Here is a 26,508-nt window from a genome sequence, read left to right as displayed (position 1 = left end):
GAATAGGTGTGCTGGGGGTGGGGGTGAGGATGGTGGTGGGGGTGAGGATGGTGGTGGGGGAGAGGGTGGGGGTGAGGATGGGGGTGGGGGTGAGGGTGGGGTTCGAGGATGGGGGTGAGGGTTGGGGTCTGATTTGGCATGCAGGTGGGGGGGAAGCAGTATTGAAGCTTCAACTTACCAGTATCCATTCCTCCGCCGACTCCTGCGAGGCCGTCAGGATGCAGGATGTTCAAGACTTCCTCCTCCCATGATGTGAATTGTGGGGGTTGAGGTGGGGGTCCTCCGCCAGTCTTCTGCACGGCGATGTTGTGCCTGGATACCATGGAACGCACCTTCCCCCGTAGGTCGTTCCATCGCTTCCTGATGTCTTCCCGATTTCTGGGGTGCTGTCCCACTGCGTTCACCCTGTCGACAATCCTCTGCCATAGCTCCGTCCTCCGGGCAATGCTGGTGTATTGGACCTGTGTGCCGAACAGCTGGGGCTCTACACGAACGATTTCCTCCACCATAACCCTGAGTTCTTCGTCTGTGAAGCGGGGTTGTCTTTGGGGTGCCATGGGGTGGTGTGTATGATGTGTGGGGTGGAGTATGTGTATTTAAGTGAGTTGAGTGTGGTGGTGTGTGTTGTTTTGTGTGTGGATAGTGTGTGGGTGATGGTGTTGAGTGGCTGTGGCTGTTATGTTTTGGATCCTGGTGTCTCTCTCTTGCCTTCTTTACGATTTTGTAAGCGTAGGGGTTTGTGGGTGATGTGGGTGGGTGTTTTATATTGTATTGTGTGTGTGGGAGTGGTGTGTGTATGTGTATCAGGTGTGTGGGATTCAAATCGTCCAATGTGGGTGAGTTTTGTTCGTTGGTGGGTATTCTGACCGCGCCGGTGTGTCCCGCCAATGGAATACCGCGTTTGAATGACCGCCGCGTGGATTCGTGGGTCGTAATGGGATGGGCGTATTTCTGTTGGCGTGGCGGTGGAGGTTTGGTCACCTCCACCTTTCCGCCGACCGCTGGTCTGGCGGTCTGTTGTGGCGGTCGGATTTTCGGAGGTTTGCCTTCTGCGGGTCAGAATGACCGTGGCGGGTTTCCGCGACCGCGGCGGGATTATGGAGGATTTCTGACCGGCGGTAGGCGCCTTTTACCGCCGAGGTCAGAATGACCACCTTAATGTTTAACATTGGCTTAGTATTTATTTATTACTTTAAACGATTATGTTCTCTTATTGTTTGGCACCAACAGAAGCATTTTCCAGAGTGGTGTTTATGTAGTTGAAAATAGCCGCTCTCACACTGACTAATGTAAAATATAGCCTAAATGTATCAACCTTTGACAGGACAAGCGGGTGTAAAAGACACTGAAGAGAACAAAAAATATTGTTTCCAAAGTCCCTCAATACTAGGGTGACCAGATTCTCAAAAGGACAGGTCATAAACATAGAAGTAGGACTACAGTTTGTCGCAATCATTGACTTAGAAGAAGGACTACTTGACAACGGTCATAGACATAGAAAAGGGACTACAATGACAGTCTCCTCCACAGACACATATGAAGAATTACAGATGGCAAATCAAAGGGCGCTAACGTGGAGTTAAGGAGGCCATTTCCCCACACCATACTAGCATTGGACCAATTTGCAACCCCTTGTCCCACCTTATACCTACGCCAGGTATAATGTTTGCAGGGGGGGCATTCCCACGCAGGGCGGCTGCAAAAAATGTTGCATTAAAAGCTACAAGATTTCACTGCAACATTTTGTCTGTCATTTTCAATGCCTGCTCGCAGGCATTAAAGTGACAGGCCCATAGTAACTTTTGGGCCTCCCTACTGCTTTTCTGCACTAGTGCCATAATTGATGGTGCTAATCCAGCAAAGCACCAGAATAGCATCATAAGTTATGTCACTATTGTGGAAACAAGTGCCATGGTGTGCCGTATTGTAAATACAGAGCAACCATGGTATCGTTGGGTGGGGCAGGGAAAGCGCAAGATAAAAGGCGCATCGGGACCGATGTGTCACTTTCTTGTAGATCTGGCCCAAAATGTTATTAAAGGTAAAACTACACATACAGGCACAAAGGACAGATTAGCAAGGATCATGCTGTTTGCACACACCAGGGCAGTCTGTGTAAACCATCTACCCAGTAAGTTGCATATATGAAAAAGTGCAGTAATATTCTCTGTGGAAAATTCCTCACTCTCTTTAAACAAACCAGAACAGGTACACATGTGCCATTTTCACATGACCCACAGCAAACAAAACGCAGGCTTTGGGCGCTAAACATTCAAACGCACCCAGTGACAGCAAAATATAATTCTGCTCAGGGCTTTGTTATTGGTATTTGTATAAACCATAAACATGGGAGGATGATATTAAGTTCATATTGCTATATCCTAAAAAGTTGATTAAATATTTCAATTAAGAAGGCAGGTACAATGTTCATTTACTTTGACACATAATCGAATTGAGAAAGATGTGTGTAATGTGTATTAACACTTTAATGGATTCAGCAAACAACCTTTTCAGGCAGAGTACTGCTGCTATATAAAATAATTTTTTTAAAAGCACTGGAACATGTTAACTGTGTAAAGTGTGTAAGATGTTAAGACTACTTCACGACACCCCCCATTTTATCCTGTCTCGTGCTCTCCTCCACCCCTTCTCTTTCTTGTTCCCTCCAAGCTTTCCTTCTCCCTGGGTCCCATCTTGCTGGTGCTGTTAGGGCTGGGGAACAGTCATGCAGGATGGGTCCACTCCAGGCCCCTTTGGCAGCTGCCTGATTAGCAGGGCCACGCGTGGCTGGCTGGATCTTCCTGCAGGTGGTGACCTCTGACTCCTGTGAGCAGAGCAGGGTTGCGCTCTTCTTCCAATAGCTGGCATAACAACTTTGTTGCTGCTTGTAGAAAGAGAAGGGAACTTCAGAGAGAAAGGGCCATATTTATACTTTTTGACGCAAAACTGCGCTAACGCAGTTTTGCGTAAAAAAAATTAGCGCCGGCTAACGCCATTCTGAAGCACCATGCGGGCGCCGTATTTAATCAATGACGTTAGCCGGCGTTAGCCGGCGGCACTGCCTGGTGTGCGTGGAAAAAAACGACGTACACCAGGCAGCGCCGGCGTAGGGGGATATGGGGCTTGGGCGTCAAAAAATGGGGCAAGTCAGGTTGAGGCAAATTTTTCGCCTCAACCCGATTTGCGCCATTTTTTTCGACTCCCAACCCCCATAGAAATGACTCCTGTCTTAGCAAAGACAGGAGTCATGTCCCCTTGCCCAATGGCCATGCCCAGGGGACTTCTGTCCCCTGGGCATGGTCATTGGGCATAGTGGCATGTAGGGGGGCACAAATCAGGCCCCCCTATGCCACAAAAAAAAAAAAAAAAAATGACTTACCTGAACTGACCTTAATGTCCCTGGGATGGGTCCCTCCAGCCTTGGGTGTCCTCCTGGGGTGGGCAAGGCTGACAGGGGGTGTCCCTGGGGGCATGGGAGGGCACCTCTGGGCTCCTTCAGAGCCCACAGGTCCCTTAACGCCTGCCTTTTCCAGGCGCAAAAAAACGGCGCAAAAGCGGCCGTACGTCATTTTTTTGGACCCGCCCACTCCCGGGCGTGAATTTTGCCCGGGAGTGTAAATACGGCGCACATGCCTCGGAGTCAATTTTTTAGACGTGAACGCCTACCTTGCATATCATTAATGCAAAGTAGGTGTCCACGCTAAAAAATTACGCAAACTCCATGGACTTTGGCGCTAGACGCGTCTAACGCCAAAGTATAAATATGGAGTTAGTTTTGCGTCGGAATTGCGTCAAAAAAAACGACGCAATTCCGGCGCTAACGGAGTATAAATATGCCCCAAAATGTTTCTCTTTAAAGGATTTCCCTTCTCACTACAACGCCAACCTAAGTGACATCACAACTTTACCAGTTCTGAAAAGTGAGCATGAGCACATCTATTTTACCCCAGTGCACGTGCTCAACCCACACACTACTGAAAAAATGGGACATTTCATTGAATAACCTGGGCACTACCCAAAATCCGGGACATTTGAGAAGACTTAATGTAAATTTCGCTAAATATAAGCACATGCTTAGGTGGCTGCATAGTACGTCACTCCCTATAAGTAAAGGAAGAAACCTGGATCATCCAGTGTAGGAAAAAATAGTTTTCAATACCGCGTCCTACATCACCAACCATACCGTTCTAGAGTGTTTTTTGTCTCAGGATGTCGGTTGGAGTTTAGAGATGTTTTGTGACATCACTTACTGGATGGCCCCTTAAATGTCGGTGACAAGGGGATGAGAGTGACAATTCCCAAATCTGTCTGTTCTCAAATTATCTATCACAAATATACTCGTTGAGATTAAATAGGCTCTCTCATCCAATTAAAAATCAAAGATTTAGACATTCTCCTATTTATCAAGAAGGCAACACTGTGGACAGTAAATCACAGAAATGTGGATGAACATTGCTAGCATTTTGCAGACTCCTTCCGCTGAACAATTCTATACAAATGATGGCATTGAAACAAAGTGATTCGCCTGTTCAAGTAGAATAAGAAACTGTATCCGTGTGGCACCTCGACAGGTGAGCGAGAGGCGTGATTAAAGAGCTACATACCTCTGTCTGCAGTTTAGACTTCTGTGCCTGTAGCTGACAAAGGATGGTCTTGTACTCCTCCAGCTGACTCTGAAGAATTGGAATTTTTCTTTCTGACATCAACTTTTCCTAAGAGAGAAAAAAGAGAAAGTGCTATTATTTCCAGAAACGCTTAAGGGGATTTTTACAAGAAAGTGGTGCATCGGTCTCGATGTGCCACTTTTCTTGCGTCCCCCTGCGCTTTCTAATGACACCATGGTTGCACTGTATTTACGATAGAGCGGACCATGCCAGTCGTTCCCACAACAGCGTCAGAATTTTTGGCACTGTTGTGGCGCTTTGCTGCACTAGCACCAAAAATGTTGGCGCTAGTACAGCAAAGAGGCCCATAGGCCAATCAAGGAACGTCACTTTAATGCCTCCCTTGGGCAGGCATTAAAAATGACGGAAAAAATGGTGCAGTGAAATCTCGTAAATTTCACTGCACCATTTTTTGGGCCTCCCTGTGGGGGAAAGCCCCCTTACATACATTATGCATGGCGCAGGCATAATATGGCGCAAGGGGTTACAAAGTGGTGCAATGCATGCATTGCGCTACTTTGTAAGTATGCTGCGGGGGAATGGCGTCCTTTACGCCCCCTTAGCATTAAAAAACAACAACACTGGGGCGGCACCAGGCAGTGGTAGGGGCTTGTTAATATGCCCCTTAGTATGTTATCAAAGTTTGAAGCATGAGTTTGCGAACCTCCCATTTACAATACAGAGTTCAAAAGGTTTTAAAGGATTTTTCATTTTTTATCTCAGACCTCGCATGAAACTTCTTGGTGTTCTTCAATACCAAAAGAGACTTGTCTCAAAATGCAGCAATATCAGGCTCTGAAATTGAAGTCCTACGGGCATATACCAGATATCGAAGTCAGAAGGGGAAAAATGCATACTTGTTGAACTTGCTTAAGGCTGGAACATTTTATTCAATGTATACATCACCATTTACCAGCAATTATTTGTCCCTGGACTGGCTTTACAGTATAAAATGCTAAAAGGGATTTTCTTAGGCACCACTCAAAGAATACTTATAGGAAGGAAGAATATAATTTCAGTTTGGAAACACAGCATTCCTGCTATATTAAGGCTTTCTTGAAAGATCTACCAAACATTGATCTGTGGTGAGCAAGTTTGGGAAGACATTCTAGAAGGAAAGGCCTATAAATAAAAAATTAAGGACCTGATTTAGTTATTGACGGAGGAGTTTCTCCGTTACAGCAGTGATGTATATCCTGTCTGCTAAAATATAAATCCGATAGGATATAATGGGGTTTATATTTCAGCAAATGGGAAATCTTTCACCGTTATGAAGAAGTAACCCCTCCATCAAGAACTAAATCAGGCCCTAACGGTTCACAAAAGTTCTTAAAACAAGTGATATGGTCAGATAAAGTTTATTGTATTAGATAGCAGCTATAATGTTGTGCACCCAATTGTTAGTTTTTTCCTAATCATATTTTGGAGAGTGACCTTAGCACAAATGAGAAGCATGGGGTTGATAAATGTGATGAGGCCTGGCCATCTTGCTTGAGCACCTCTCCCTTTGGAGGCCGGCCAGCATGCACATGTCGTTAGATTCAAGCAACACTTTATATGCTTGTTTGCAAAGGTGCAAATAAAGAAGCTACCATGGATTCAGAATGCAGCAGGATTTTGGTGATTGACTGAAACATGTTATCCAGCTAGGTGCGCAGCCTTCTTTGGTATTTTGAGATCCCCATTGCAAACACAACTCCCTAACTGCTGTTGTCCAGGCTTATGTATGTCAGAGGACTGTATCATGCGCTTTCATAAAGAATCTATGGTCCATTTGCCAGCTATCCCTTTGCACTCCGTTGCATATTTTACCTCAATACAAGGAAACAAGATTTCTTTGGTGTAGGCTGCTCACTTACCAAAATGATTTGCTCCTGCCTCCATTTCAGTTTCTAATTATCCCATGTCTGGGAAGGACTTTAAACAGTGTTTCGATTGATTAGTCCTGCAGGATCACAACCTGCTCTGATTGAATTGCCCTGTGATTGCTAATGTGTGCTTGGAGGTAATTTGGTTTACGCTGTTGTTCAATACTGATCAGCTAAAAGGCTGGCTTGTGATGTGCGATTCAAGTCTTCTGGATTCGTGGTCAAATCTATTTTACTCAAAATTTGTGAGGACGCTTGAAGATGCTGTTTCCTTGCAGTTCCACAGGATGCTGATTTGTGCTTGTGTTGAAATATTTATTGAATCACGGTTGTGAAAGGCTCCCCAAGAAGGCAGAGCTCACTAGGGGTATGCAGGGCCATTGGCTTATAGATATGGTATAGTAAAGCTTGAAGGACACCCTGGTTCTGGCAGATCTCACAGAGCTTAAAGAAAATAACCTTACATTATCATTGTCTCGTCGTTGGAGTTCGGAAGTTGAGTACAAGTCCTACTCCAACTGAGATGCCTGGTGGTGCAATTTACAGAGCCACTGAAAGAGCAATCCAGTTGAAAAAATAAATAACGTAAGGAATAAACAGAGTGCTTAGAACGTAAAATGATTTAGTCATTGTTTACACAGTCTGAAGGAATATTGATAACATTTAAATGGAAATCCGCAAAAAGTAAGGGGAAACCAAATGAGAAGGCTAATAGGTACCAAAAATGATAATGATGGTGTTGCTGATAGTATTGTTAGCATTGCTGGCACCAAAGTTAGATTGTTTTTAATGTGTGCTTTCAGAAATTGCTTATAAGATTGCCCCCTTGATAAAGTTGTGTTTAGAATTATTACATATCAGAGAGAATTAAAAATGTCATCTTCCAATGGATGGAATACCCCAAGGTTTACTCGCTTTTTGAGCCTTAGATTTGCTTTACACTACGGCCATGAAAGCAGCTTTATACATTTCAAATCCTGGAAGCTCATTTTAAATTGGCTTTCCATTCCCATTGTTGGGATTATTTCTAAGTGGCACTTGATATATGCATTGAGTGCCCAAATACAAGGGGGCATATTTATACTCCGTTTGCGCCGAATTTGCGTCGTTTTTTTCGACGCAAATTCGACGCAAAACGAACTCCATATTTATACTTTGGCGTTAGACGCGTCTAGCGCCAAAGTTCATGGAGTTAGCGTCATTTTTTTGCGTGAACACCTTCCTTGCGTTAATGATATGCAAGGTAGGCGTTCCCGTCTTAAAAAATGACTCCGATGCATATGCGTCGGATTTATACTCCCGGGCAAAAATGACGCCCGGGAGTTGGCGGGTCTAAAAAACCCGCATTTGCGCCGGAATTTAGCGCCTGGGTCAGGGCAGGCGTTAAGGGACCTGTGGGCTCAGAATGAGCCCAGAGGTGCCCTCCCCTGCCCCCAGGGACACCCCCTGCCACCCTTGCCCACCCCAGGAGGACACCCAAGGATGGAGGGACCCACCCCAGGGACATTAAGGTAAGTCCAGGTAAGTATTTTTTTTTATTTTATTTTGTGGCATGGGGGGCCTGATTTGTGCCCCCCTACATGCCACTATGCCCAATGACCATGCCCAGGGGACAGAAGTCCCCTGGGCATGGCCATTGGGCAAGGGGGCATGACTCCTGTCTTTGCTAAGACAGGGGTCATTTCAATGGGGGATGGGCGTCGAAATAAAATGGCGCAAATCGGGTTGTGGCGATTTTTTTGCCTCAGCCTTACTTGCACCATTTGTGGACGCCCATATGCCATTTTCCCCCTACGCCGGCACTGCCTGGTGTACGTCGTTTTTTTAACGCACACCAGACAGCGCCGGCGGCTAACGCCGGCTAACGTCATTCAATAAATACGGCTCCCGCATGGCGCTTCAGAATGGCATTAGCCGGCGCTAATTTTTTTGACGTAAAACTGCGTTGGCGCAGTTTTGCGTCAAAATGTATAAATATGGGCCAAGGTATTTGGCCATATCTGTGAAGGGTTAATGAAAGCTTGGAAAAAGTATGCAGCAGGTTTCAATAGCCTAATATTTCCTTCAGAGTGGCTCGTGCCTACCATAGGAAAGTGTCTAAAACCATAAACCCTCACTCCTAACGTATTAATATCAATAATTTATAAGTCTTGAAAAGTGAAAACTATCTACTTTCTTTGAAAGCATTATAGATTTTGGAATAAAAATACTAAAATGTGAATGCAGAATAGCCATATTCTATCTGGGTCGATATTCTCAAAAGCTCCCCTACCATAGGTGAGTATTTATCTATTTCTTTATTTGCTTTTTTTTTTTTACTTATATATTTCTTACAAATGAACCAGACCCACCAGGGTAAAAGAGCACTTTACTTAAGATCTTGATGTTCGATAAAATACAGAGCAAAGGGTGTATGATTTAGAATATAAACAATAATGAAGTTATTTTTTGGGCAATGTGAGAGATCTGAACCGAGAGATTCAAGGCAATCGAAAGTTATTGCAATCCAATGGTACCAACTGAGTAGTTCTGTTGTGGTGCCGAGGCTCCCTCAACCCCATTGGTGTGGACCCTGAAACTGGAAACCAAGTACCCTTTTTAGCACTTGACTCTCAGGGCAGTGAGACAGAGCATTTCAAGTCTTACTCAGGAAAGCACAGTGGGCTGGAAAATCAGATCTCAGCATAGCAACAGGTGTCACTTAGAACATCAATGTCCACTCAGTGTTCTTTCTTTAAAAAAGGTAAAGTGCATTAAAATACACACACTTGCACACAGAATTAAAAATGCAAAACGACAGGTAGAAAAATCAGTGGAAAGACCCTCACAAACTACAGGGACAAACAGTAAACAAAATGCACAGGACTCAAGAACCCTCAAAATGCATACTGTTTCTCAGTAGGTCTGAGACACCTTTAAGGTTTTGCACATAAAAGACCCCAATTATCTCTACAGAAAATGCAGTATGTGTTTCTAAAAGATCAGGCTTACTGGCTTTGTCGCATTGTGTGCTCAACATTCATTTAAAAGTGAACAAAGATAATTTTACAACTATTAATGTTGTTTGGCTATTATCTCAAACACGCACATATTTGAACTTTTGTTATCTAAGCCATATCTCTACACCTTTCACAGGAAACAGTACAGAAAAATAAACATTTAATTAAATATCAAAGTTTTACTATTTAACCAGCCAAACCAAAGACACCCCAAAAGCAAAGTGGTTTGAGGCACCCACAGAGCACAACAAAAGGTGAGCTCCAGTTATACTAGAGGTAGGTATAACCCTCTTCCAGAAGTCACTGATTCTTTGACCCAGAAGACCTAGGGTGGCCAAGCTCAGAACCTCTGGACCTCTTTCCGTTCCCTTGCTGACCCTGACATCCTCTAACATACTGGTATATACATTTTGCTCCTACCCTTCTGGGGCACCACACAAACAAATCTGCAAATCTGCAAATTACAAGTACTACTCCAGAGCTTATGGAGCATTCTTTTGGCTCCCTTTGATGCAGCTGCAAACCTTGTGAACCATTACTCTTCATTTGAAACACTTTGTTGTGCCTGCCGGAAGAAGCTCTGTCTCCTCACATAGGCACCTGTGTGCACATCAAGGTGACCATGTATCAGCTCCTGAGCCACACAGTCAGTGGTGTATCCCTACTAATCCCAGCTTTTTCTCATTGAGTGCCATGTGGATGAGTCCACTGACACAGATGCTTGCTTCTGCCTGGCTTGCGGGGGCAGCACAGTTGTGAGTGCAGGCAGTGCTTTGCTATCTTGATGTGCTTGATGAGCCCCCTTTCACATAAGGCCATGGGTGTCAGACTCAGAGGCCTCCCAGCAGAATTGACTTAAAAGTAGTCGCCCTCATCTAATGATGATAAATAGGCCAATAGCTTGGCAAACTCCAGGTCTCCCAGGTAAATCCCACAGTCCACAGGCTATCTAGAGGATGTCTCCTAAAATCTGGCTGTAGTGACCATTTTCTATATCCATTAGCCACCTAGCCCTCAGGGGACCTGCTCAGTGCAGAACAAAGATCTCACATGAGTGAAACTCCTAAATTAGGATGTCTCCCATGAAGATGTTTTCTAAAGATTTGGTTTTATTTTGCAAATAGTAGCACTTGCACTCCAGTCACATGCTCAGCCATGGGAGTGGGTCTTTTCTACTACTTCTGTTGCTTTGCTTCTTCTCCGAGCGTCTTTTCTGTGCACAGGTTTATAAGTGGGCAAGGAGAGTTGTATAAGGTGAGATCCCCACTCAAACCAGACAGACCACCTGATCCCACCACCTCAGCTGGCACTTTCAGGGAGCATCCCCCACACTATCCACACCCTTTGCAGGTATTCTGTGAAGATTCAGAATGGAAGCTTAAGGAAACATAAGGAATGATCCATCTGTCTGAGCCAGACCCTTCACACACATGTCTGGTTTCCTTCCTCAAAACTTCAAAGAACCCCACTACATATTGACTGGAGCCAAATGTCTTCCTGTCGTCCCCATGCCTTAAATGTGAGCATTCTGTCAGTGCTTAGCACAGAGAAGCAGTTAATTACCTTATGGAGATTTTAATCCCAGTCTTCTTCCAGAAAAAATGCAAATCTCTCAGTATGGGTCCCTTATTCAAGCAAAGCATTGAGCCGACATTTGACCAGCAGACTAATTATTGTGGCACTGCAGGATACCTCAGAGTATAAATTATATTAGGCCTGGCTCATGGAAATATGTCTAAGGTTAAAAGTACATAACACCCACATGTAGAGAAAAACAAACTCTGGATATTGTTTTTAGCTATTGAATTTATTTAAAAAAAGCCATGTTAATGATTTTTCAAACGATATTTTTAGGCATGCCTCATCCAAAGCGCAAAAACAGTTCACTGAAGCCAACAATAGAGGGAATATTTTTCATTGAATTTCCATCTGAAATAAAAGGACTTAGGAATCCATAGCCAATTTATTCTGGATCCTACCTACCACAGTGCTACTGGTAAGGCCAGGCCGAGTTAGACAACACTCCTGCTTGTTCAATCTGCACATGCACTTTCAAACAGAGCCTGCAAAAACCTGTTATGTAGCAGCATACCTTATTTTAAAAGGTAGCTACTGGCACTATCAGCTGGAATGATTTTTGCACAAAAGCTTACATGCTTCATTACTGAGACTCACTCATAGCAGAGGTTTAAATTCCACAGGCCCAAAAGCAAATAAACTGAAGATTCTCACAGGTGACAATCTGCTTCCTAGAAGCAGGAATTTACATGAGCTAGCTTCTTGATACTATTTTCAGTCCCACTGGTGACCTGTTTCATGTAGACCCAATCCAGGAGCTGTTTGCTTAGCTCCTGGGTTGGACTGAAAATAGTATTGCCTTTAACTTCCTGTTTAATGCCGCTGGAAAACAAGACTGGCATGAATTGCTTGGTAGTCATTAGTTCCTCAAGACAGTTTAATTTGCATTCTAAAGAGGAGTCCCTGCAGGTTGGCCTTACAGTCTTGTAAAGCATTAGATCAGTTGAGCCTTATTACGAGTCTGGCGGTTCAAGGACTGCCAGACTTGCGGAGGTGGTTGGACCACCACATTCCAGATGGTCCAACCACCACATTATAAACCTGGAGGTCGGAACTCCAGGGGACTGCTGTCACAGTTGGGAACATGGTTCCCGATTAGCTGACGGTGGTCAGATTTGTGGTCAGCCACAGCAGGGACCCCGCCATGGAAAGGCTGGCAGAAACACAGTGCTGGGGGCCACAGGTTGGCCCCTGCACTGCCAGGGCCCATAGCATGGGCAATACCAGAGCCCATCTGCCCAGCACCCTCGGAATGGGCACTGTCTGCTCTGCAGACAGTGCCCATTCCGAGGGTGCTGTAGTGCTACGATATTGGACTCGGCTCCCTTAAGGGAGCCAAGTCCAATACCGTATCACTGTTTTCACTGGGCTGACTGGTGGGAATGTCATAATATGATGTTCCTGCCATTCAGCCTGGTGAGAGCATCATAATATGGCAGGGATGAGGCAGCCGGGTTGATGGCCGCCTCACCCCTGCAAGGCGGTCGACTTGCCCGACCGCCAAATTCATAATCAGCCCCTTATTCTCTCTGCATCTGCAAAAGTCATATCAAGTTCCAAATCTGTATGGTACGCCACCAGGTACAGTGTAAATACTCACCAAAATTGATCAAAGAGAAGGAGCTGGTATGTGCCATGGTAATACAGTAGTATCGCTAGTTCCTTGTTTTTTTAAGAATAAGTATTAACTTTTAGTGCAATTGCAGGCATTAGTCTCGGAGTCCATAATAGCAGGCTCCTACTTTTTAAAAGTATCTTAATTATATTTCCTTTTTGAATGATAAATCTAGATTTCTTATAGTTTTATCTTGGTAGAACCGTGTACCTTCTTTGCTTAAATTAATATTTTCCCTTTAGCCTCTAGCCTTCACATATTCCTAACCCTGACCTATGGTTTACATTGCCAACCCTGACGTTATATTCACCAGTTTCTTTAAATACTACAAACAACCATCAAGTCTCTTTATATTTGAACTTTATTTTTCGGATTAAACAATTATGACCTGGCAGTGGGCTACCTTTTCCGTTCTCCTGCTGCACAGAGCTGTTTAAAAAATGTTTATTTCTCTACAGTAGTTCAGATAAGTTCATATAAACAATTAGGGCCTGATTACAACTTTGGAGGAGGTGTTAATCTGTCCCAAATGTGACAGATATACTACCAGCCGTATTACGAGTTCAATAGGATATAATGGACTCGTAATACGGCTGGTGGTATATCCGTCACATTTGGGACGGATTAACACCTTCCTCCAAAGTTGTAATCAGGCCCTTAGTCTTCTTTATGTGTTGTTCAATTACATCCCAATCTCTCCAAGTGCAATGATCAGTCATTAGATTCAGATAGTACATGCTGGTTCCTGTGCATTTTGCACCTGCAAGGTTTCTTTAAAAGTTGGTGTCTGCATTTTCCAAAATGCTGAATCAATTCAGTAGAGGATTGATAGCTGGCTTTCAATCAATCAGTCAATCAATCAATCATTTGTAGAGCGTGCTACTCACCCACTAGGGTCTCAAGGTGCTGAGGAGGGGGGGAGTGCTACTGATCGAACAGCCAGGTCTTGAGGCGTTTTCTGAAGATCAGCAGGTCTTGGGTCCATCGTAGGTGGATGGGGAATGAGTTCCAGGTCTTGGCGGCGAGTTAGGAGAAAGATCTGCCGCCAGCTGTAGTTCGTGGATTCGAGGGATGGTGGCGAGAGCAAGGTTGGCGGAGCGGAGTTGACGGTTGGGAGTGTGGAAGGTGAGTCGCTTGTTGAGGTAGGCAGGGCCAGTGCTGTGGAGTGCTTTGTGAACGTGGATGAGGAGTTTAAAGGTGATCCTCTTGTCAACGGGGAGCCAGTGTAGGTCTCTTAGGTGGTCTGAGATGTGGTTGCGGCGTGGGATGTCGAGGATGAGGCGTGCGGAGGCATCCTGTATATGTTGCAGTTTTTTCTGGAGCTTGCCCGTGGTTACCGCATAAAGAGCGTTGCCGTTGTCCAGTCTGCTGCTGACGAGGGTGTGGGTGAACGTCCTTCTGGTTTTGTTGGGGATCCACCTGAAGATCTTGCGGAGCATGCGGAGGGTGTTGAAGCAGGAAGATGAGACGGCGTTGACTTGCTGGGTCATGGTGAAACCCAAGTTGTGTGTGTGGTTGGTGGGTGTTGGTGCGGTTCCTAGTGTAGCTTTCCACCAGGAGTCATCCCATGGCGAGCAGTTGGAGCAGAGGATGATGCTCTCTGTCCTGTCTGAGTTCAGTTTTAGGCGGCTTCTCTCCATCCAGTTGGCGATGGCCTTTATTCTGTCGTGGAGGTTGATTTTGGCGATGGGGGGGTCCTGGGTGAGTGAGAGGATCAGCTGTGTGTGTCGTCGGTGTAGGAGATGATGTTGAGGTTGTGGGATCGGACGATGTTGGCGAGCGGTGCCATGTAGATGTTAAAAAGGGTCGTGGTGAGAGAGGATCTTTGGGGAACGCCGCAGATGGTCTTGGTGGCTTCAGAGAGGAAGGGAGGGGGGCGGACTCTCTGGGTTCTGCCACAGAGGAAGGATGTGATCCAGTCCAGGTCTTTATGGTGGATCGCTGCGTCATGGAGGCGTGTGCGGAGGGTGTGGTGACAGACGGTGTCGAAGGCAGCCGAGAGGTCTAGGAGGATGAGGGCCACACTTTCACCTTTGTTGAGGATGGTCCTGATGTCGTCGGTTGCAGCAATGAGGGCGGTTTCGGTGCTGTGGTTCTTGCAGAATCCAGATTGAGAGGTGTCCAATGTGTTGTTGTCTTCCAGGAAGTGGGTCAGTTGGGCGTTGACAATCTTCTCGATGACTTTCACAGGGGAGGAGGGAGATGGGCGGGTAGTTCTTGAGATCTCCGGGATCAGCTTTGGGTTTCGCAGGGTGTTGACTTCGGTGTGCTTCCAACTTTCCGGGAAGGTGTCGGTCTCGAAGGAACTGCTGATGATCATACGGAGTTGGGGGGCGATGATGGGGCTTGCTTTGTTGAAGACATGGAGGGGGCAGGGGTCGGAGGGAGATCTTGAGTGGATGGTGCTTATGGTTTTGATGGTGTCCTCGTCGTTGATGTGGGTCCAGGAGAGCAGGAGGTTGGTGTGGCTGGGTGCGTTGGGGTTTGTGGTGGCCGTGGTGGTCGTGGGGGTCGAGGTGTTGAAGCTGTTGTGGATGTCCGTGATCTTGCGGTGGAAGAAGGTGGAGAGGGAGTCGCAGAGGTCTTGCGAGGGAGGGGGGTCGATGGAGCAGGACCTGGGGTTGGCGAGTTCCTTGACGATGTTGAAAGTTCTTTGCTGTCATGCGCATTGTTGTCGATGCGACCGTTGTAGAAGGATCGCTTGGTGGTCCGCAACAAACACTAGCCAATATGGGTTAACAACAAAATATTGATTCCAGAATATAATATGACATGAATATAAAGTTAAAAATATTGCCTTTCCAAAAATGTTGAGTGACAAAATATACAAGATAGAATTAGGTTTTTTATGAATATTAAATGTTTTTTAAAAATATTGTTGTATGTGATATTGTTTACTTCCATACAGTTGTATTAAATATTTTCTTTCATTTAACTTAATATATTAGTTATCCTATTAATTGTAGATATTATGTAGCAGTTTAAATATTTTAAATTTGTAATGTTGAATCAGTAATTTAAAAATATAAATAAATAAGCATTCACTCAAAAGTTAGTAGTGGGTTGCTGGTTTTGTAGGATAATAGAGTAGGAAGTTAATTAAATTAACTTATTGTTCTCTTTTCTTAATTAATTATAATTTTTCATTAAATATGTAGTTAGTAGGTATGTAAATTGATTAAGTGATTAATTGTTATTTTAGTCAAATGATTTTGCAATTTTTAATGCATTTTTTAAGCTAAATTACACATTTATATTTCATAATTTATATGCTAGTTGCAGGCTTTTGGGGGAATAGGGTGGATAGATATTTAAAATGATATCATCATTATTGTTTATATTTGAATTTGTTATTTAAATTGTTAATTAGTGACCAATTTATTATTAGAAATGCTACTTATTAGTCCTAGTATAAATATGTTGTGGCTTTCAATTAATTGTTAATTGACGCATTAGTGTATTTAATAATTACATTTTTTAAATGTATTTTATATGTATTGCTGGTCGTATTATTATTTGTTCTATTTAATCAATAAATTAATATTATTCTTGTTTTTGTATTATTTGTCTTCATTTTTGGGGGTTGTTATTTTAGGATAATAAAAAGAAAACTGCATTTTTTTTAAATGTACTTTTTATTTTTTAATTTGGTCTATTATTGCTCTATGGGTTATTTTAATTTTCTGTTATTTATTTGCATTGAATATATATATATTTTTTACAGAAATGTTTTCATTATTTTATGTTGTTTGGTATGTAAATGTTTGTTTAAACGTTATTAGGATTTAGAATGCTATATATAACTCTTCCTAAGCACAACATTTGTCATGTTTTTTCATTTCATTGTAGTCAGAGCAATAAATGTAACTATTGCAATGCCCAAAACCTCCCTTACAGTTGCTTACATTGCAGTAGGAATAGTAAATCTAATTCTAACCTCTTCAAAGCACAACACTTTCCCTGATTTTACCTACATTTGAGTAATAATAGTGCATTTAACCCCTCCAAAGTCCAACACATTCACTACTGTTGCTTATGCTGGATTGGGAATAGTAAATACAATTCCTCCAAAGTCCAACAATTTCCCTGTTTTGGCTTATGTCGGAGTTGGACTAGTAAAACTAAATCAACTGAAATCCAACAATTTTCCTGAAGCTGATTATGTTGGAGTGGGAATTGTGAATTTAACCCCTCCAAAGTAAAACACTTTCCCTGCTTTGGCTGATGTTGGAGCAACTATAGCTTCTACACTGTACTGAATTCACTTTTAGTAATTATACCACTCAATATTTGTTTGAAGTTATCTTATTAGCAACTGAAGGCTCTGTTAATACTTCGTGAAACTATCATTGAATGGGTTAAACGTAGTATTTAACACATTAGGGTAAGATTACAAGTAATGTGCTATTTTTGACATAAAATATGCACCACATAATTACCAACTGTGTGGGGCATGTTTATTACTAGGTGCACAATTTCGGGACTATGCCAGTTTCGGACCATAGAATGGTGACTATTGTGCAATTTGGATATCTTTTTTCACATTCCATGGTGCACAAACCAGAAGTTCCACCTATTTCCCTACATGATTTTTCCCAAGAATTACCTGGCAAAAATATTATGATTAAAAAAAATCTAGAGACAATAATTTTTGTCTGAATTGTGATTACTTCCTTTATTTGTAATCAGTGCCAAGAAATGATTGAGGAACACAAACAAGGTTGGCACAGGCTTCATAAATGATCAGAAATCATTTTAGAAAATATGGGATCTCTCATATGATAAAATTCTCAAGCTTATCTTTTTCACAGTAATTTTAATTTTATAATGTTCTACTGACAGAAGAGTAACTTTAAAATTCAGCTGGAAGCCATTTTTTACAACTGTTGTTTTCTGTCAAACTGTGCAGTGACCATATGTCTTTGTGCTGTTGCATACAAAAGGCCCTTTCTTATCCCAATTTCTGTTTGACTCCCTATTGAGTTTTTCATCTTGATCAGTCTTACATTCGGAAAACAGTCTTTATAGCTACCTTTATCATGCAGCTTTTACCATGCACACGTTTAACTTTACCATGCAGATAAGTATTTGTGCCTTGACCACCCATCGTAAGTATTAGTAAGATAAGTGTGTATATATATTTGTGTATATATATATAAATATATATATATATATATATGTATATATATATATACATATATACACACATATCTCTCTCTCTCTTTCTCTCTCTCTCTCTCTCTCTCTATATATATATATATATATATATATATATACATCAATCAAATTCTTTCCAAAAGAAAACAATGCCGCAGCCACTTACTTGCTACAGTCCAGTCTTTTATTCAGGCAAACACAAATGGCAATGAATCCTCCAACGCGTTTCAGGAGACTCTGCTCCCTTGCTCACAGAGTTATTCTAAACCCCTTTTCCCTTTCCCTTATAACATTTTAAACACCAACACAAAAAACGGACTACAACCATTTCAGGGAACAGTGGCAGCCATCTTACTATGCTGCCATTGCTAAACCTTTCAACATACTTACTATGGGGCATATTTATACTCCGTTTGCGCCGAATTTGCGTCGTTTTTTTCGACGCAAATTCGGCGCAAAACTAACGCCATATTTATACTTTGGCGTTAGACGCATCTAGCGCCAAAGTATGAGGAATGAGCGTCATTTTTTTGCGTGAACGCCTTCCTTGCGTTAATGAGATGCAAGGTAGGCGTTCCCGTCTAGAAAAATTACTGCGACGCAAATGCGTCGTATTTATACTCCCGGGCAAAAATCACGCCCGGGAGTGGGCGGGGCAAAAAACCCCGCATTTGCGCCTCTTTTTAACGCCTGGGTCAGGGCAGGCGTTAAGGGACCTGTGGGCTCAAAATGAGCCCACAGCTGCCCTCCCATGCCCCCAGGGACCCCCCCTGCCACCCTTGCCCACCCCAGGAGGACACCCAAGGCTGGAGGGACCCACCCCAGGGACATTCAGGTAAGTTCAGGTAAGTATAATTTTTTTTTTTTTTAAATATTTTTTTTGGCATAGGGGGGCCTGATTTGTGCCCCCCTACATGCCACAATGCCCAATGACCATGCCCAGGGGACATAAGTCCCCTGGGCATGGCCATTGGGCAAGGGGGCATGACTCCTGTCTTTACTAAGACAGGAGTCATGTAAATGGCGTCTGGGCGTCGTTAAAAATGGCGCAAATCGGGTGGAGGCGATTTTTTGCGTCAACCTGACTTGCACCATTTTTAAGACGCCCTAGCGCCATTTTTCCCAACGCCGGCGCTGCCTGATGTCCGGCTAACGGCATTCAATAAATACGGCGCCCGCATGGCGCTTCAGAATGGCGTTAGCCGGCGCAAACATTTTTGGCGCTAAACTGCGTTAGCGCAGTTTAGCGTCAAAAAGTATAAATACGGGCCCATATATTTATTTCATTATCTATATTTGACTCTGTTTTAATTCTAATGTAATGCATCTCTACTTACTTTTAGTATCTCCTATCATCCTCATATTTCTTCATTTCTAAGTAGTCCAAACTTTTCTTGGCAATATAATTGCTCTTTTGCTTCTTGTTGACGCAACCTGATTAGAAAGTTGCAGCTGCTATTTTATTTCATGGGACATGGTGGTGATGAGAATCCTAATTGAAAGTGGTATAAGGAGTCAGGACGGACATACCCTGACCTAGCGGTGTGATATAGGTGTGTTTTAGGGGCAAATTATGGGTTTTAAATAATTTTGTGTCACCACTCACTGTGCACGATATTCATGAATATTTGTGAATTATTCCCAAAATATTTGCAAATATGAAAATATTTGGAAGAGAAACCACAGACTCATTCATGCACTAATTCATTCACTTATACATGCACTCAGAGATTCAAATGCCCAAGCACGCATTCACTCAGACACTTATGCACCCATTCAGATCCTTATGCACCACTCACAGACCCACTCAGACACTGATGCACCCACTCACAGACCCCGTGAGACACTGATGCACCCACACACAGACCCAATGAGACATTCATACACCCATTCACAGACCACTCAGAGCCTCACATGTCCACTCACAGACCCACTGAAACCCTCACACATCTACTCACAGACCCACTCAGACACTGATGCACCCACTTACAGACCCATTCAGACCCTCATGCACCTACTCACAGATCCACTCTGACACTGATGCACCCACTCACAGACCCAGTGAGACACTGATGCACTCAGACACACTGAGACACTCATACACACACTCACAAACCATTCAGAGCCTCATGCACCCACCTGTAGACCCAGTAAGGTACTGATGCACCCACTCACCTTCCCACTCAGACCTTCACACACCTACTTACAGACCCACTCTGACCCTCACACAGTTCCACTCAGACAGTCATGCCCCCACTCACAGACCCACTCAGACACTCACGCACCCACTCACAGACCCACTCAGACAGTGATACATCTATTCACAGACCCACTCAGACACCGACACACCCACTCACTGACCCACTCAGACCCTCATGCACCCATTCACAGACCCACACAGACACTGACACAACCACCCACAGACCTACGCTGATACATCCACTCACAGACCCACTCAGACACTAATGCACCCACTCACAGACCCATTCAGACCCTCACACACCCACTCACAAATCCACTCAGACCCTCATGCACCCACTCACAGACCCACTCAGACCCTCACACACCCATTCATAGACCAACACAGACCCACTCAGACTTTGATGCACTTAGTAACAGACCTATTCAGACCCTCATGCACCTACTCACAAATCCACCTCAGACCCTTATGCACCCACTCAGACACTGATGCACCCCTCCTTCACACCCAGACAGAGACTCTCACATCCACTCTCACCCCAGATACACCCTCTTCCACCTATTCTCGCACCCAGAGAGATAGACAGGGGCCAACTCCCTTTGGCCATGTGTGGCAGCGATTGGATTATCGTATAGCAATGAAAATCATTATACGTAAAAAAAAAAACAGAAATTCACTGAAAAAAACAAAGGTTACAGGGGTGTTATACTTAGGAAATAGAATTTAAAAAACATAGACATTCACTGGAAAAACCAAAGGTTACAGGGACATTATAGCTAGGAAATAGAATTTTAAAAAAATTAAAAAGTCAATGAAAACATTCAATTGTTACAGGTAATGTTATAGTTTGGTCTTGAATTTACTTCCACAAAACCAGAGAAATTGAGCAGGTATAGTTACCTGAGCTAACTATAACTTGCACCCCTGTATTGCACTGCTTATGACATCACATATTACATCACTCATGGCATAGTCAGTGACATCACTGAGGACACCACTGATATAATCTCAAATGACATCACTGATGATGTCATCCGCAGAACCACTCACACACCTAAAAATACTCTTACACAAACTCACATAGATCACCATACATACAAATACTAAAATACTCATTGACAGAGCAATACAACTACTGCCACACACCCACTCACTCACTCAACACTAACATACCCACTCACTCATGCATACATAACTAACTATGCTATTACCACACTCATAAAACCATTCACACACCTGCTCACAGTCCACTACACCACTGCTACACCCACTCACTCACCCATACATGACTCACAAATTTACTAGGAAATACATATAACCACAGACACATTCTCTCACTCACACATACAACAGAAAAGCACCCATGAACTCACCCATACAGTTACACAACCACTTACCCCAATACAAAGACGTACACATCCAATCAATCACCCATGCAACAACTCTGAATCCCAACACCAATATATACATGCACTCACTCATCCACACAGCCACTCATCCTCCCAGTTTTTTACAAATACATTTATTCACACTTCTATTCACTCTCACAATGACACACTCAATGATACAGAACTCACATATGGGAACAGCAACTTAAAGCTAAAAGCAGTCACTGATACACTCACCAATTCACCCATTAACTGGCTAATGCAGATGCTATTAAAGCTACTCAGTCTCCAATTAAACCTCTCACACACATACATAATTACCAAAACAGCTACTAACAGATCCTCTTTCTTACGTGTACACCTTTTCACACATACACTTACTGTGCCACACAAGAAGTAACAGAACCACTTACCTGTGGATATAACCACATATTAAGGCATTCACTGATGACATAATTTATGACATCTCAAATGACACCAGTGTGAGTGGTTTTATAGATGTGTGTTGTGAGTGAGTGTGTGAGTGTTTGTATGGGTGAGTGAATGGGTGTTAGTGACTGTATCACTGAGTGAGTTGGTGAGACACTAACTGTAAGGGTGAGTGGGTGTATGAGTGGCTGTATGCATACGTGAGTGGCTGTGTCAATGATGTATGGGAGAGTGAGTGATTGTGCGAGTAGCTATTTCACTGAGTGAGTGGATGTGTGAGTGGCTGCATGGGTGAGTGAGTGGGTGTGGGAGTGCTTGTACAGGTGAGTGATTGGCTGTGTGAGTGGTTGTATGGGTGAATGAATAGTCATGTAAGTGACTATCAGTGAGTGAGTGGCTGTGTCAGTGACTGTATGGCTGAGTATGTGGGAGTGTGAGAGGTTGTATGTGTAACGGAGTGGGAGTGTGAGAGCCTGTGTGTCTATTCGTGGGTATGTGAGTGGTTGCATGGGTGTATGGGAGCATGTGTTAGAGGCTGTATGGGTCTGTAAGTGTGTGTTTCAGTAGCTGTATGAGTGTGTGAATAGCTGAGTTAGTACTGTATGGGTGAGTGGTTGGTTTTGTCAGTTGCTGTGAGTGGGTGTGTGATAGTAGTTGGATGGGTCTGTGAATGAGTATGTGAGTAGCTGTGTGTGTGTGGATGTCTGAGAGTTTGTATCGGGGTATGAGTGGGTGTGTGACTGGTTCTGTAAATGATGTAATCAGCGATGTAATATGAGATGTCATCAGTGATGTCATCAGTGATGTCACTGACCACAACATAAGTGATGTAATATGTGAGGTCATAAGCAGTGCATTACGGGGGCACAAGTTACAGTTAACTCAAGTAACTATAATTGCAGAATTTCTATGGTTTTGTATGTGTGAAATGTGAGCCTAACTATAATGCACCTGTGACCATTGTTTTTATATATAGCTTCTTTTGCTCCCACATAAGCCAATTTGTATATGGGCTGGTGGGAAAAGGAGGTAGCATGGTCTGAAAATAATAACATCTACATGGATAGGGTTGTGCTGTGGGTGCGTTATATTGATGATCTTTTTATAATTTGGGATGATACTGATCAGTCATTGTTGGAATATATAAACATACTAAATGATAACCCATTCAAAATCCATTTGGAAGCCACTTTCAGTAGAGAGACTATTGAATTTTTAGATGTTTTACTGGAAGTGAGGAATGATCATCTAGAGACCACCATATATCGTAAACCCACAGCATGCAATTCTATTTTACATGCTAACAGTGGGCATCCCACAACATTAAAATGGAGTATACCATACAGCCAGTTTCTGCGGGCTCGCAGAATAAGTTCAGATGAGAGTAGATATGATTTGGAAATTAGGACTATGATGGAAAGATTTCTAAATAGAGGATACCCTCTTAAAATTTTGGTGGATGCACAGAACAGAGTCATAAACAAAAGCAGAGATGAGTTACTATTCAATACCATATCCACTAACAGTGAGACGATACAATCGTCTCCTAGAATATTTTTGCAATATAATCAACAACATAACACTTTGAAAACTATACTTCAGAAGAATTGGCACATCCTACAGAATGATCCAACTATTAGAGACAGTATTGGTCCACATCCATCCATAACCTATCGTAAGGCTCGCTCACTAGGGGATCACCTCACTAGAAGTTTGTTCTCTACAAAAGAGAGTACATCCTGGTTGAGCAAAAAAAGTTTGGGATTTTGGAAGTGTGGCCATTGTAAGGCATGTAAGTATGCACAAAATATGCAAAGATATCAAACTTTTGATGGCCGCTACTGTGACATCAAGGATCGCATTACTTGTGACACTGAATTTTTGGTTTATGTTGTCGAATGTGGATGTCATAAAAAATACATTGGTAGTACTATCCATAAGTTAAAAGTTAGATTTTTACAACACTTTAGAGCCATTAAAAATCAAGATAGAACATATCCCCTGGCCAAACATTTTTGGGATATACACAAAGGGGATTCCAGCACACTATCATTCTATGGTATTAAATCTATTAAAAACAATCCTAGTGACAGAATCCGGGTGACAGAACATCTGAGCTTAGACAAATGGAATCGAAGATGATTTTAGTACTGGGTTCTGAATCTCCCTGGGGACATAACCTTGATGCAGAACTACATGTCCATCTTAGATAAAATACAGAATGTCTATTGAACTTACGAAATAACAGTAGAGGAATCAAATATGTTGTAAAACTTTGCCTACTTAATAAGGTGGATATATTACAATCTCTATAACTGCCACCAATAGGGGGTGACTCTAATGACATAAATGAAATATATGTGATTTTACACTTTTTTAGAATTTTTCTTCCTTCAGAAACCAATATGCACAGAAGAGTGGACATATAGATATAAGTTTTTATCACAATTTTTCACTAATTTTAGACACTTTATTTAATAGAGAAATTATTTTGTTTAATTAGCACTTTTGCACTTTAGTCTGTGGCCTCTTTTTATCCATTCATATACAAGCACCTAGTAGGATCCTATAACATAGATTAGAATAGAGAAGATTTACTTCATAAAATAAATTCATTGCTATCAAGATGTCGATGTTATACATCATGATAAAATAAGGCAACTTTAAAGTTTGTTGAACCTATCGATTACATATAAGGGTTACAGCATATGTTGATATTGAAGATGCAGACTACACAGAAGATCAAAGTCCAATGGGGTTCAGCTTGACATTGTGATTAGTTGTTTATATGAGATGGATTTGACACTTTATTATTGGTTTTAAAGTTTGAATTTAATAATGAATGAGATCTTATTTATTGCAAATGATATCCACTTTGGATGTCATTTTTACATAGAATCATAAAACAGTAGCTATTTATGCTGATTGGTTTATATGTACTAACTTTGTAGAATATTTTATAGTTTTTCATAATATTTATAATAATTGGAATACTTGAAATATTTATATTCATACTTATATACAGCAACTCACATTGGAGATTATATTCTATAAATATTTGATTAATTAGAGTGATGATTGTTGAGTAGTAAGATTGTTGATATTGGTCTAAATAATGTATTAATACATAATTCAGCTATTTATTTATTTTTTCAAAATAAGGATATGTAGTCTCTATTTATGAAATATGAAGGATATATACAATGTTTCTACGTCTAAACCATTGAAAGCATTTCATGTCATGTTTGCTGAGTTAAAACTGGGCATATATAAATTTTGATTGTTTTTTAGGTTCTTGCATGTTCTAAGATGGGAGCTGCAGTAGATCACATTAGAATGTTATGAAAACAAATGATGGATTTTAACTTGTATATATATGGTGCCGGCGTGTTGGCCGGATTTGTCCAGTGGAAGGCGTTCTGCCGAAACGCGTTGACATTTCATTGCAGGACTCTGTGTCACCATTACAAGTAATAAATTCGATACAATCCAATTTAATTCGGCATTGCTGAATATGATTTTGTTCAAATGGTCGAGATTCAACGAATGGGATTGGTGCAGCCGTCAGATGGTTATCGTTCCATCTGTTGAGGATTATTTTATTATATATATATATGTGTGTATATATATATATATATATATATATATATATATATATATAGCAGTCACCAGGTAGTTATATTTAGAATCTAGTTTCCATAGGAAAACTGTTTTTTGACTTGCCTATATCTTTGGCACAAGTTAATGATGAATCGTCATGAAATCTTCCAAAAAATTCCATGTTCACTTCAGTTACTCTCTGGAAAGTTTCAGGGTGATCCGTCAAGTGGGGCCTGAGAAAAAGGGGAGTCCCAACATGTTTTCCCCATGTTCATTTGCATAGGGATTTTGAACACGACTACAGCCAAATTACTGGACGAATTTACACCAAATGTGGCAGAAAGCTAGCTCTTGGTCCAGAAAGAACCCTTTTTGGTATTTGGTGCAAATCTTCTCAAGTAGTGTTTGCGATATTAAAGAAAAATCTAATTTGTATAGTGATGCAAAGGCTCCACTAACTCTGCTGATCTCGTGCTGAGATCTGAATAACTGCCAGCACTTCAGCCATTAAGTGTTGGCAGCCACTTTGAGATTCAGCTTTAGTCGAGTTTCAAAAAAAAAAAAAAGAAAAGGTGGTATGGTACTATTACCCTACACCTTTAACCTTGATGCAGGGTCCCCCACTGACTCCTCCAAGGCTCAAAAGTATATATTTTTATAATTAACAGCAAAAATCACAGATAATTATAAATTTCACGATGATTTTAAAAAATAGCAAGCACAGTCTCCTGGGCTTTCTTTTTTTTCCCCCCACAGGGCCAGGTCCCATGTCAAACAATAAAATAGGAGAGGGGTGCATGGGCCCCCTCTTATGGCTTATGGAAGCCCCGGACACCTCCCGGGGGCACAGCCTTTAATGTAGGTGGGTGCAGGGGACCACCACCACCCTGCGGCATTGGATTAATGTATAGTCATTAAATTGCTTTATTTATTTTTTAATGGAAATTCACTGAAGAAAAAAAAGGTTACAGGGATGTAATAGTTAGGAAATAGAATTTAAAAAAAAACAT

General features: G+C 42.3%; 1 protein-coding gene across 1 annotated transcript in view; it reads right to left on the bottom strand.

The window, feature by feature from the left end:
• Positions 1–26,508, bottom strand: part of BFSP1 (beaded filament structural protein 1) — a 313,377-nt gene that overhangs the window by 179,501 nt on the left and 107,368 nt on the right. The window contains exon 5 of the mRNA XM_069234086.1: positions 4,605–4,712. Within this exon, the coding sequence (XP_069090187.1) occupies positions 4,605–4,712 (108 nt within the window). The remainder of the gene's footprint in view (positions 1–4,604; positions 4,713–26,508) is intronic.

The sequence above is a fragment of the Pleurodeles waltl genome, chromosome 5 (assembly GCF_031143425.1).
Source record: "Pleurodeles waltl isolate 20211129_DDA chromosome 5, aPleWal1.hap1.20221129, whole genome shotgun sequence".
In the NCBI taxonomy this organism is placed as follows: Eukaryota; Metazoa; Chordata; class Amphibia; order Caudata; family Salamandridae; genus Pleurodeles; species Pleurodeles waltl.
The sequence above is the reverse complement of the archived record's forward strand: the minus strand, read 5'-3'. Positions and strand labels throughout refer to the sequence as shown.